The sequence below is a fragment of the Sphaeramia orbicularis genome, chromosome 9 (genome assembly GCF_902148855.1).
Source record: "Sphaeramia orbicularis chromosome 9, fSphaOr1.1, whole genome shotgun sequence".
Classification (NCBI taxonomy): Eukaryota; Metazoa; Chordata; class Actinopteri; order Kurtiformes; family Apogonidae; genus Sphaeramia; species Sphaeramia orbicularis.
The window spans coordinates 34,941,996-34,955,326 of NC_043965.1; the positions used below are offsets into that span (position 1 = coordinate 34,941,996).

General features: G+C 33.8%; 1 protein-coding gene across 1 annotated transcript; it reads right to left on the reverse strand.

The window, feature by feature from the left end:
• Positions 1-3: 3 nt before the first annotated feature.
• Positions 4-8,878, reverse strand: prkab1b (protein kinase, AMP-activated, beta 1 non-catalytic subunit, b). Its single transcript, XM_030144100.1, has 8 exons — positions 8,547-8,878; positions 8,233-8,396; positions 3,557-3,726; positions 3,369-3,462; positions 3,171-3,285; positions 2,224-2,357; positions 2,039-2,107; positions 4-636 (listed from the first exon to the last, which is right to left on the reverse strand). Exons 2-8 carry the CDS (start codon positions 8,377-8,379, stop codon positions 559-561), a joined length of 807 nt encoding a protein of 268 aa, XP_029999960.1. The 5' UTR covers positions 8,380-8,396; positions 8,547-8,878; the 3' UTR covers positions 4-558.
• Positions 8,879-13,331: the final 4,453 nt, after the last annotated feature.

Sequence of the window (13,331 nt, forward strand, 5' to 3'; positions counted from 1 at the left end):
ATGTAGTTCTTGGAAATTTTAATGTCTTTGTAAAGGACCTGAAGGGAAATACGTCTGATTTACACAGGTATCAGGTAAAATAAAACGAGTAAATGAAATACTGAGAACTGTGTCATCTTCCAGTTACATTTCATCCTTTATGTCCTTGTGTTTGTTTGCTCACATTCTGCGAGATTTGTGCAGCTTCGCTTGTTTTACTGTTACTATTTCCATCCAGCTTCTTACAATTCTAGTCATTTACATATTTAACATTAACAATAGTTGTAATTTCATACCTAAGCTTTGGTTTAAGATGTAATTTCCTCATTTTGATTGGCTAAAAAAGATCTGAAATCATCTAACATTTCTGTAAAAAAAAAAAAAAAAAAAAAACGTAAACAAGGCAAATGTTAAAAGCAATGAAAGGAATGTTCATTTTCATCGTGATCACAGAATGTTAAGAAAAAAATTACTGGTTGATACAAACCACATGTAGATTATAGTAGCAGCAGTATATATGAACATGTACAAAACTATCTTCTTTTGTCAAAATTAGAAGCTGAATCATTGGTGTGTTGTTTAGATGGGCTTGTACAGCAGGGTGGTCACATACTTCTTTTTGTATCGGTGAGTTGCACTGAGAACCATCACTCCATCCTGAAACACAACAGTAAATAAAGGCAGATGAAGTTTGGAGCTGAAATTAATCCTTAAAATCAGTATCAGAAAAGGTTGTGAAACACATATAATGACCCGTAATTCTCCCTTTTTATATTGATTATTCTGATATTGTTCTTTTTTGACACCAATACCAGGATCTAAGTGGCACAGAAAATTGCATTACAAATGAAGATACAAATCTTCTATTTATTGTTCAGCTCTTTGACCGTTTTACCCCTTTCAACAATTAAAATAGTTCGTTATTTTTTGCTATTTACAGTCATAGGTGCATTTCCACAGATGCATTTAACCCACATTTTCAAAGTACACAATGGAAAATGCTTCCAGAAACAGCTAAATTTACATAGTTGAGGTGTTGTTTTTCATTTAAGCATAAATTTGCAAAGAGGAAATGGAAACACCTTCTCCACATAAATTCTGATATAGTGACTATTTAACTATTGACTAAGAATCATGTTTTTCTTGCATCCACACAAATATTTTGATGAAGTTTGGTACAACAGGTTGCGTAGACTGATGAGAAATTAAATATCACTGCCACTTTAGATGCTCTGAAGAAAGCCCTGCTTCTTCTACTCTGTCAATTAGAGTCATGTGCAATGCAGCCTACAGCACCACCTGCTGGTAGCATAATGCAATTTAGATCACGCTGTTCTACTTTTTTTGCCTCAGGGATTAAATGTGCTAAATATTACACACTTTAAGAAGATGAATTGGAAAACAATTGACTGAAGTGCTGGTTAGCTGGTGTTTCAATGTATATGATAAAATGTGATTACATTTAAATTAGTTTATGTGCATTTATAGAGCAGTTTTATAAATCTTCTACTCGAAAGAAACTGAAAAGTGAATGTATTGTAATGTGCAGACAGTGTTTTGAAGTAGATCTGGTAGCTCTGAGATAAACATTCCTCCTGAGTAAAAGTCATTCTCTTATTAATTCTAATTATTTCACATTTTGGTCCAAGATTATCTCTTGTAAAGTACAGTCAGCCTGCATTTTTGACTTAATTTTTCTTTATTAGTGACTCAAACTTGATAAAGTTTCACTAGTTTTATTCTGGAGACATTTTAGTTTTTACTTGGCCAGTGATATTTACTCCAAACTTGTTTATGAAAAGACACATAATACATATTTTAATTTTTCTAACTTTTCAATAATTCATTTCAAATTCACTTGACATTGTAAGGAAAACACAAATCTATTACTGTTTTTTTTAAATTTCATTTTAAACTATTTAGTTTTACGCTATAGCATTTTGTCTTTTGCCACCAATGAACTTACCTTTAGCAGAATTTTAACCTATCCTATAACAAATCATTACAAAAACACATAATATTAATAGCCTGTAAACAGTTCCTTCGTCGCATTTGTTACCTTAATTGACAGGGCATAGAGATGATTAAGCATCACATGGTTGGGCTCTGGAAGCAGCGTCGGGTCACACTGATGAAGTTTAACACAGAACAATTCCTTATTAGATACAGATAGATCTTTACTGCAGGAACTTGAGCAGTACACAGTATTTAGGATGTTTACGTCAGCGGTCTGCCTGGACTTACAGAGATGCCTGTGTCTTTGTTAAGCAGCACCTGCAGCAGATGTGGGGGTAAGAACGGAGGATGCTTGATCTTGTCTTCTGACTTGATTACATAAGCATCCTGTTGGTATGGACCAGGAGGAGAACTGGACAAGTCTGGGGAAAAAACATCAAATCAATCCCATTTTTACACAGGATTAAAGAATCAAAATAGCACAATATGTAGAGAGGAAGATGAAAAACAGAGATTTCCACCTCAGCAGTGTGCAGAAGTAGTTTTTGTTAATGCAAAAGGATGAATATAATTTAGAGCTGTACATGTGCAAAGATATAGTAACCCAAAAGGATGCTATTTAATTAAATAAAAATATTAGTGTGTGTTGTGCTTATTATCTACACATAAAACAAAGAAAGTTTGAGTCAGTCTATGTTTAGACTAAAATCTTTGCAGCAATTTTATGACTTTATTGTGACATTTTAGATGCAGTGACTCTGACTTTAATAAACAACAACGTGAACTCATAATATAATTTCATTACAACAAATGCATTATGGATTTTTCACCAGTTCACCCAGCAATAATATAACTCCTTATACAGGCTGAATATAACTCCTGCTAAAGTTAAATATACCTAAAAAAAAAAAAAAAAAAAAAGAGAGAAATAGTAAACTTTGAACAAACTTCAAGCAAATGCAAAGCAAATAAATTCTGGTCAGTAAAGACTATCTAACATTATAAAAAAAGTTGACATTTTTATATTTAAAAAAAGTATATTGTGTTGTTTTTTGTGGTAATGTTTGTCAACTGTAGCTGCTAGGGAAAGCTTATGATATTTATCTAAAATTTCAATAACAATGATGACTGAACAAACAACTTAAATACTTTTCCTTTTTTTTTTTTTTTTACATGTTAAATCTGTAAATCTGACCAGTTAATAGTGTTTGTCATGAACTGTTACGTGTCATTACCAGACATGTCTGCAGAATCCTGTGAGTCGATCCTGAGGGCATCAAACACTTCAAAGTCTGTTCTCTTCACGTTGATGACATTATTGACCGTTCCAGTTTTAGAAGTCATCACAGCCTGGTAGAGAGATTAAAAACAGCATAAAAGAAAAATCTGAGATACATAATGACTGTTAGAACCAGAAAACTACCCTCACTCACCCCGTTTGGATCTAAAATCCACTGTCCATCGACACAGAACTTGTACTGGTGTTCTCCCTCTGGCAGGTCCACGATAGCCACAAAGTTGTTCTGACTGGGTTGGGTGTATAAAAAGAAAAAAAAAATAACTATGTAATATTTCTTATATAAATATACTGTGACTGATACTGACTTTTCAGGGGTCAAACCTTTTGTTCAGTGGGATCTTGGTGACCCAGTTGTTGAAGGAACCGGACACGTACACGTCTTTGGCAGCTCCAGCCCATCTGAACACAGTGGGTCTGGCCTGGGTCGGGTTTTTACAGTCACTGTCTAGGTCCTGCTGCCACGCCAGAAATTCCTGCATTTCCTGTGGAGCCTAGACAGCATGATATCAAAGTATTTATGCTGAGTTTGTGAGATATTTTTAACCTCTGCCACCAAAACATCACTCTCGGAATCAGGGAGTAGAGCTTTATGCACAGTAGTGGAAAAAGGTTTTTGGATACCCCATACATTTGTCATATACCGCATTAAGAATCACTCTTAAGTCATTGAATTCCATTCTCCAAACCCACATGGTCCGTTCTGCACACGCTCTGTTCCGTCAAGGTCAAAACTGGATGTTTCAGTAGATAATGAAACACAACCAGGACATGACATGAAGAAACTGTCAAGAATTTAGCTTTATTTGATAAAATCAATTGTATTTGTTGTATTTGTCTGATGCAGCCACACCTTTTTAAACATAAAATGGATTTTTCTGCAAATATTTCATGATATTTGAATTTGTGTAAAATTTTAAGTGTGTCCACAAACATTTTTCCACCACTCTATATTTATTTCGGTCTGTTGTGATAAGCTTCTTTTGCTGTGTCTTTATTTTTTGAGAGTTTTCACTTCTGTGTTTGCAGTTTTACTAAGTTAGATACACGTTTTTCATATTTTTTCCTAAAATTCATGACCATACATGTGCATTTCTGTCTTTGTAGTAATACATACAGTATACACAGCTGGAATAAACCACAAGTATGTAAATGCATTTCAGATAAAGATAAATATAAAACATGAAATAAATATCTGCCACTGCCATTGGTGAAAAGACATCTTTTATGTCAGTACTGACAGTGGCAGATATTATGTGCAGCTGATATACGGATGCACCCTTAGTGATAAATGATGTTTAACCTTTTCAAGCATAGTGGTCATTATAGTAGACAGCTATTCTTCAGCTGTTCTCTGTATATTCATGGATTTTGTTGTTACAGTTCCATATCAGCCAACACAGAGGATGCTCATGCATCATCCCATACACTGCGATTCAGACCATTACTCTAACTTTGCTGTTCTTCAAAAACCTGATCTGCAGTAACATGTTTGAATGTAAATCAATTGTTTGCTATTGTTATTAGACTGTAATTAACAGGTTTAGGGGTTTTTCTAAACAAAAAGTGGTTTTTTTGCATATTATCTCCATGAAGGGAGTAATGACTAGTACTAGTGTATGTTAAAATGTGAGAAAACATCAGATTAGCTGCATTAAAAATGTTTTTATTTCATAGTTTTCACACAGTATATCAGTAAATAGGTTTCTTTGCTTAAGAAATTAAATTCATGGCGTCCAGCTGCAACTCCATAAAAAACAGGTTCATTAAAAAAAAAATAAAAATTAATCGCATTGTTTTTTTAATGCTTAGAGGAATAAAAACACACAGGAAAAAAAAAATCTTGATTAAGCCTCTCATAATTCATGCATGAAAGGGTTAAAAAAGGTTTCTTGGTATGATAGTGGAAAACATTGATCCAACAAGTTGAAAACCACTGATCTGAACGAAAACGCATTAAGGTAATATATAGAATAGAATAGAACAGAATAGACTTAGTTAGTTAGTTAGTTAGTTAGTTAGTTAGTTAACTAACCAGGAAGTCCATGATATAAAATCTCTTTTTCAAGGGAGACATACAGGGGTTGGACAAAATAATGGAAACACCTTCACCTCAAGATGATAATGCCCCAATCCATACAGCTAGAATTGTTAAAGAATGGCATGAGGAACATTCTAATGAAGCTGAGCATCTCGTATGGCCGGCACAGTCCCCAGACCTCAACATTATTGAGCATTTATGGTCAGTTTTAGAGATTCAAGTAAGACGTCGATTTCCACCGCCATCGTCTCTAAAAGAGTTGGAGGGTATTCTAACTGAAGAATGGCTTAAAATTCCTTTGGAAACAATTCACAAGTTGTATGAATCAATACCTCGGAGAATTGAGGCTGTAATTGCCGCAAAAGGCGGACCTACACCATATTAAATTATATTTTGTTGATTTTTAAGGTGTTCCCATTATTTTGTCCAACCCCTGTAGAATAGATCTTTACTGTCACAGGAACAATGAAAATCAATTTAGCAGCTCTGTTTGGTTTAGCAGCAAAAAATAATTAGTGCATCAAACAATGTATGAAAATATCACACAAATACTGAAAATGTAGACGTGCAAAAAGCTACAGGATAAAATATTAAATATACATATGCTACTAGCACCTCCTGTCCTAGCACTTTCAGATATTCCATTTTAAACATATTAATAAGGTTTTCCCAGGATTATCACAGATTTTCCCAGGATCATCTCTGGACCTGCTGCGGTGGTCCTGCCTCTCTCCTGCCTTCATCGTCATCACTCACTTGTCCTCAACTGCATCCATGTGTCTCCCCCTACTTCTCCCTTCTCCTCCTCTGCCCAGTCTCTATCTCGCTCTCTTTTTAACCCCAACTGGTCAAGGCAGACGGCCATCCTCCAGGAGTCTGGGTCTGCTCCAGGTTTCTGCTGTTAAAGGGAAGTTTTTCCCCGCCTCTGTCACCAGTCACAAGTGTTTGCTCCTGGAGGATTCAGTTGGGTTTCTGTAAATTGGCTTAGAGTCTGGTTTTGACCAACTCTATATATAAAGTGTCACAAGATAACTTTGGTTGTAATCTGGCACTATATAAATAAAATTTGATTGATTGAGAGATTTGATTGGTTTTCCCCTGTAAGTCGCTTTGGAAAAAAGCGTCTGCCAAATGCATAAATGTAAATGTACTAGAGTACTACTAAAACTACTGAAATATACAGAAGCTAACTATACTACAGATAAGAAATATATACAACAGATAAGGACTTCCTGATTAAGATTAATGTAATAATAATTCATGCATGAATTATGAGAACCTTAATCAAGATTTTTTTCATGGGTGTTTTTATTCCTCTTTAGGCATGAAAAAAACAATGCGATTGAAAATTTTCTTCTGAATCTATTTTTTTTTTTCTGAGTTCCACTCAGCTGGACACCATGCGTTTACTTTTTGAAGCGAAGAAATATATATTTACTGATATAAAGTGTGAAAACTATGAAATAAAAACATTTTTAATGCTGCTAATCTGATGTTTTCTCACATTTTAACCCTTTCATGTATACTAGTCACTACAGTGGACAGGTATTCTACAGCGGTTTTCTTGTATATTCATAGATTTTGTTGTTCTTTTCCTTGTTGTTGTTGGGTTTTTGTTTTGTTTTTTTACACATAGCTTTATTAAAGTTTTAAGAAAGTACATATCTTTTCTGACATGAATTGGTAACATTATGTAGATCTCTCCTGAGTATAAACCCCCAGAATCACAAGCCCTCCCCATAGTTTTCACACAATTTATCAGTAAATACATGTTTCTGTGCGTCAAAAATTAAACGTATGGTGTCCAGCTGAGTGGACATTTTAGCAACTTTATGAAAAATAGGTTCATAAGAATTTTTTTTTTCATTTTTTTTTTATGTATTTTTTTTATTTTATTTATTTTTCAGAAGAACATTTTCAATCGCATTGTTTTTTTCATGCCTAAAGAGGAATAAAAACACTCAGGAAAAAATTTTAATTAAGGTTCTCATAATTTGTGCATGATACGGTTAACATACTCTAATACTAGTTATTACTCATTTCATGGAGATATAATATGCAAATAAAAAACCTTTTTGTTTAAAAAAAAAAAACAAAAACTGTTAATTGCAGTCTAACAACAATAACTAGCAACCTATTTACACTGAAACATGTTAGTGCAGATCAGGTTTATCAAGAACAGTAAAGTTACAGTAATGGTCTGAATGTCAGTGTATTATTATGGGATGGTGCATAAATGTCTACTGTGTTGGCTGATATGGAACTAAAACAACAAAACCCATGAATATACAAGAGAACAGCTGCAGAATAACTGTCCACTGGAGTGACCACTATGCATGAAAGGGTTAATATACAGGGTGGGGAAGCAAAATTTACAATATTTTGAGGCAGGGATTGAAAGACAGTGTATGACCAATTAGTTTATTGAAAATCATGAGAATTTATTTGCCACAAGAAAATTTACATAATAGAAAATGTTTTTATTCTATGTGTCCTCCTTCTTTCTCAATAACTGCCTTCACACGCTTCCTGAAACTTGCGCAAGTGTTCCTCAAATATTCGGGTGACAACTTCTCCCATTCTTCTTTAATAGTATCTTCCAGACTTTCTCGTAATAGTTTTGCTCATAGTCATTCTCTTCTTTACATTATAAATAGTCTTTATGGACACTCCAACTATTTTTGAAATCTCCTTTGGTGTGACGAGTGCATTCAGCAAATCACACACTCTTTGACGTTTGCTTTCCTGATTACTCATATGGGCAAAAGTTTCTGAAAAGGTATAAATAATAGTGTTAGGTATGATTATGACATCAATATATGTTTGGTTTCACAACAATTGACGTAGTGCCTGCTGAGAAAAAACAACTAAATGTTCATTGTAAATTTTGCTTCCCCACCCTGTATATTCTACTTCTTGTAAGTTTTTTACACTGGTTAGTCTGTTCCTAGATCCTCACCTTTGCATCCTCTCTCTGGAACAGGTCTGCATCCTCACTGCTGTCCATCAGGATGTTGGACCGAGCCTCCTTCCCTCCTTGTTGTCCCTCTCTGTATGACCTTTCACCCTGACCCCCACTGCCTCTGTCACTGCTGCTGTTCCCCATCCTAATGGCATCAAACACTGCAAACAACAAGTGGACATTTACTGAGGATGTGAGGGTAGTTTCAGACATATGGAGCCATTTGGTCCATATGGAAAAATGGAAAACCAAAGAGAACGGTGGGTGTTCAGTTTATGCGTAAATCACACAAAATTACAACAAATACTCACCAAAATCTTCTCAGATGATGATTGGTAGACGTCGTTTTGTCAGATTTAAGTCCCTGGTGTAAAGTGCATTTGCTTGTTCTTTCTATAAATGAAAAAAATGTCCGTGTCCGTACCGCAGTTGTTTTCGTCTTTTCTGCACAACTTTTCTAATCACGCTGAAAAATACGCGCGTCAGAGCCAATTTACCGTCCCTCAGGTCACATTAGTGGGAGTTAGTGCTGTGTTTTCTGTCTCTTCTTCCCACTGCAACACAATCCAAGTGCGTTTTTGCCATTTAGGAGAAACTTGTGTTTGTTCCGTGAAGAAAACACACCTCTTCCGCCTCTTGCTCCTGCGCGTAAAGAGTTAAAGTTTAACCCGTTACGCGCCAAATATGCGGCACAAATGAATGCGCGAAATGCGGATTATTAGGGATTATTTATACACACACGCACGCACGCACAAAGAAATCAAGAAGTGGAATAATAGGTTAACCCTTTCATGTGTGAATTATGAGAACCATAATCAAGATTTTTTTTTTTCCTGAGTGTTTTTATTCTTCTTTTGGCATCAAAACAAAACAAAACAAAACAAAAGAAAACAAAACAAAAACAGTTGATTTTTTTTTTATGAACCTATTTTTCACGGAGTTACAAAAACGTCCACTCATCTGGACATCAAGCGTTTAATTTTAGAAGTAAAGAAACATTCATTTACTGATATACTGTGTAAGAACTATGAAATAAAAACATTTTTAAAGCTGCTAATCTGATGTTTTCTCACATTTTAACATACTCTAATACCAGTTATTAATCACTTCATGGAGATGATATCCAAAAAAAAAAAAAAACAACTTTTGTTTAAAATTAGGAATTAGGATTTTTTTTTTTTTTTTTTTACGTTCAAACATGTTACTGCAGATCAGGTTTATCTAGAACAGCAAAGTTACAGTAATGGTATGAATTGCAGTGTATGGGATGATGCATAAACGCCCACTGTGTTGGTTGATGTGGAGCTAAAACGACAAAATCCATGACTATACAAGAGAATACCTTTGAACAGCTGTCCACTGTAGCTACCACTGTGCATAAAAGGGTTAAACAAACACACTATGCTTGACTGAAATTCTTTGTGCAAAATGAGTGTTTGTATGTACATTATTATTAGTTTATGGAGTAAAAAGCAACATATTTATCAGCAAAATGAGTAAATCAAGACGAAATAATTAATAATATATAAATATGAAATAAAATGATGAAAATCAGTGAAATATTCCATAAAATGATCCAAACAAATAAGAAAATGATGAAAAATGATAGAAAAGATGACCAAGATGAATGTAAAGAAACTAAATAATCAAGAAAAACACAGAAATGAATGAAATAATTACTAAAATGAACAAAAATGAGGACAATAATTAACAGAATGAATGTAAATTATTGAAATAATCAAGGAAAGATACTAAAATGAACAAACTTTAAAAAAAAAATCACACATTAAAAAAATATCAAAATGAACAAAAGTGAACAAAGATAATCAAGAAAATAAACTAAATTAATTACAACAAGCAAAATAATGAAGAAAATGTATAAAATAAGCAAGAAAGTGAACAAAAATTATTCAGATAATCATGACAGTCAGCAAAAAAGGAATTTAACATTTTTTTTAATGTATAACATAATCAACAGAATCAACAGAAGATTAACCTGGTAATCATAGAATGAAAAAAGTAATCAACAAATTAACAAAAAAAGAATAAAACAATGAAGAAACTGAGCAAAAATATGTTTAAAACAGAAAAAATGTCTCTGTGTCTGACCATCAGACTGAAACTGAGTCCAACAGTATGAATTGTTTTTATAAATTGAAAAACTGAGCATAAAGCAGAGTTTGTACATTCAGTTTGACATCGGCTACAGCTGTAAATGGTTTCAGAGAAAGAGGTTCAAGGTTCAGTTAATGTATATACAATATATATATATGTATAAACTATACATATATACATATACATATACATACATACTAAAATATGTATATAATGTATAAACAATGAATTTTTTTCCATCCAGCAAAAAATGTCCTTGTGCCCTCATGTCACATCTAATTCTCACAGCTCTCACATTTCACGTTCTTCTCATCACTGTGGTTTATAACCACACACAATCAGAAAACAAAGAGTCATCAGTATTTATGTGTCGGAAAAGGTCAGTCTTTATTCTCTGATGTGATGTGTTGACTGAAATCAACGCTTTCAGTCAACGCCCATCAGATAGACAACCATAACACACTGTAGGAAAGTTATATCGAAAGGCCCTGCCATTTTTGTATAACTGAAATAAACATTCATTCATTCATTCATTTTAAAGTTCATGTGAAAACTATGCCAACGAATACTTTTTCCAAATTTACTGTTGCATAGTCAGACGGGCACTGTGTTGTATATTGAAATATTGCAGCACAAAAGTAGTGTTTGTGTTACTATTTGGTTACCAGATTGTTAGTAACAAGTTTGTACTGTTCAGAAAAGACTGGTGAAAACAGAGGCACTCATTCTTTAATGCAGTAAAGATGAAACAAATACAGGACCGGAAATGTGTAAAGTATAAAAGCAACAAAAAAAAACCATATTGAAATGCATCTCCGGTCATTGTTTGTGTGTAAAAAATTAACTAGACCTCACATCAAATGAACATTTCATTCCTTTTTGTCCATTTTCTAAAGATTGCTCTTCATTTCCTTGATTATTCTTGTAATTTTTGCTCACAATCTCAATTATCTTGTCGATTTATTCATTCTGGCCTAAATTTAGTGATATTTTAAACAATATATTGGAAAATGAACAGTAACTTTGCTTCAGAGAGTTTTCACTGTTAACAGCGAATGGTATGATGCATTTTCTCTACTTGCTCTCTTTATTTATTTATTTTTTTTACATAATTTTAGTCTTATTACTTCAGTCATGTATGGTATATATTAACAAATGGTGATTTTCTTTGTATGTGTCATTACTCATAACATTCTGATCGTTACATTCTCAAAATGTAAGGAGTATGAAGTCCAAATATTTGTGTTTAAAGGTAGTGAGTAGAAGTAAAAAGCACATCAGTAATAGTGTATTGGTGGTTTGTTTTTCCCAGATCTGCTGTACATACATTATTTCTGATCACTTCTCCTAAATCTTCAGTAACTGACAGAGGTTGTAATTCTCTTCAGCTCATTAGTTCCTTTTTTCTCACATCCAACAGATGCAGCTGAATCATCTAACTTTTCCTCAGATGCGTCAGCAGTTCTTTGAGTTTTTCCAGCATTATCTCCAGTCAAAGACAGCAGTTCTCCAGCTGTTTGAAGAACAGTGAGGCTTAATTTGTGAGAGGATTTGGCAGGGAGAGTCTGAGAGTTCTCATTAACAGAGGCTTTATCCTCTCCATCAACCACAATGTCTCCAAAATGCACTGATGTGGTTAAACATGTGGATTTTCTGGACATATCCCAGTCACCCTCACAACATTTTGGGGGGTTTACCACGGCAATCCAGTAGCTTCCCCCTCATATTATGCAGCTCACTATAAGCTTGATGAAATCCAGAATAACTAGTTATAACAGTAGAAGATATTCTCAAAATGCAACACTGATAATGTCTGGTTTTCTGAGTATGGTGGACATAAGGCCATAGAAAAAAAACACAAAGTAAAAAAAAAAAAAAAAAAAATGGTGCTGGGCACAACAAACCCAGCCCCATGCACGTATTGTAGCTTATTTTGGCATTGATTCAGCTGATGTGTGTGCTGATGTCAGCATATCAATTGCCTCTATATACAGTATGTGCCAAGTTCAAAGTAAATTGAAACAAAAACTGATGGGTTTTTTTTATAGACATGTGGAATTCTGCCCATTATAAGTAAATGGGAGAAGAAAAAAAAAGATGCAAAAAAAAAAAAAATTCATAAAAAAAAATTTAACTTTGACCTACTTTTCCCTAAATGTAATTACATGTATTCTGGGTCACTGGCAATCTACAAACCCAATTTGGTTTGAATTCAACTAATAGTTTTGCTGCTACCTACATTTGAAATTTTATCCATTACAAGTAAATGAGGAAAAAAAAAGATTCGAAAAATTCATAAAAATTTTAAACTTTGATCTACCATTCCCAAAATGTAAGGAGATCTATTCTGGGTCTCTGGCAATCTATAAACCAAAATTGGTATGAATTCAACCTATAGTTTTGCTGCTGGAGTGTTAACAAACAAACCAAACCAAAAACAATACCCCTTGCTTCCCCTTTGGGGGGTGGGGTAATAATAAAAAGTTAATCTATGTGACCACTAGACGGAGTAGTGAGTCACTTTGTCACTTTATCACCATTTATTATTATTATATTATTATCCTCTCTGTTTTTGCATTATTCGGTGAAAATCAGGTGTGTTTCTATATTTAAGTCACTGATCATGTAGATGTTTATTTAAGCTCAGAGTAAATTCAAAAGTTATTTTATCAGAACAGAGACAACTTAAGAAACTTGACTTTCAGCAAAATAGATCATTAACTGAACATAAAAATTCTCTTCAATCATTGTCATTTATAAAAGTATATGGATGTTATTGGTTGAATCAGTGTTGCAAGAACATTACAGTGTTTCTATGTTCACTATGGAGCCTCTGAACATCCAAATGGGTTGTATCTGATGGCCATGAAATGCTAAGGATCTGCCTTATTATTTTAATGTATTGATAGGATTAGTGGTTGAAAAGATATTTAACATTTTATCTCAGTAGATACCTTTGGTTGCTGGTGGATGTCCAGGTG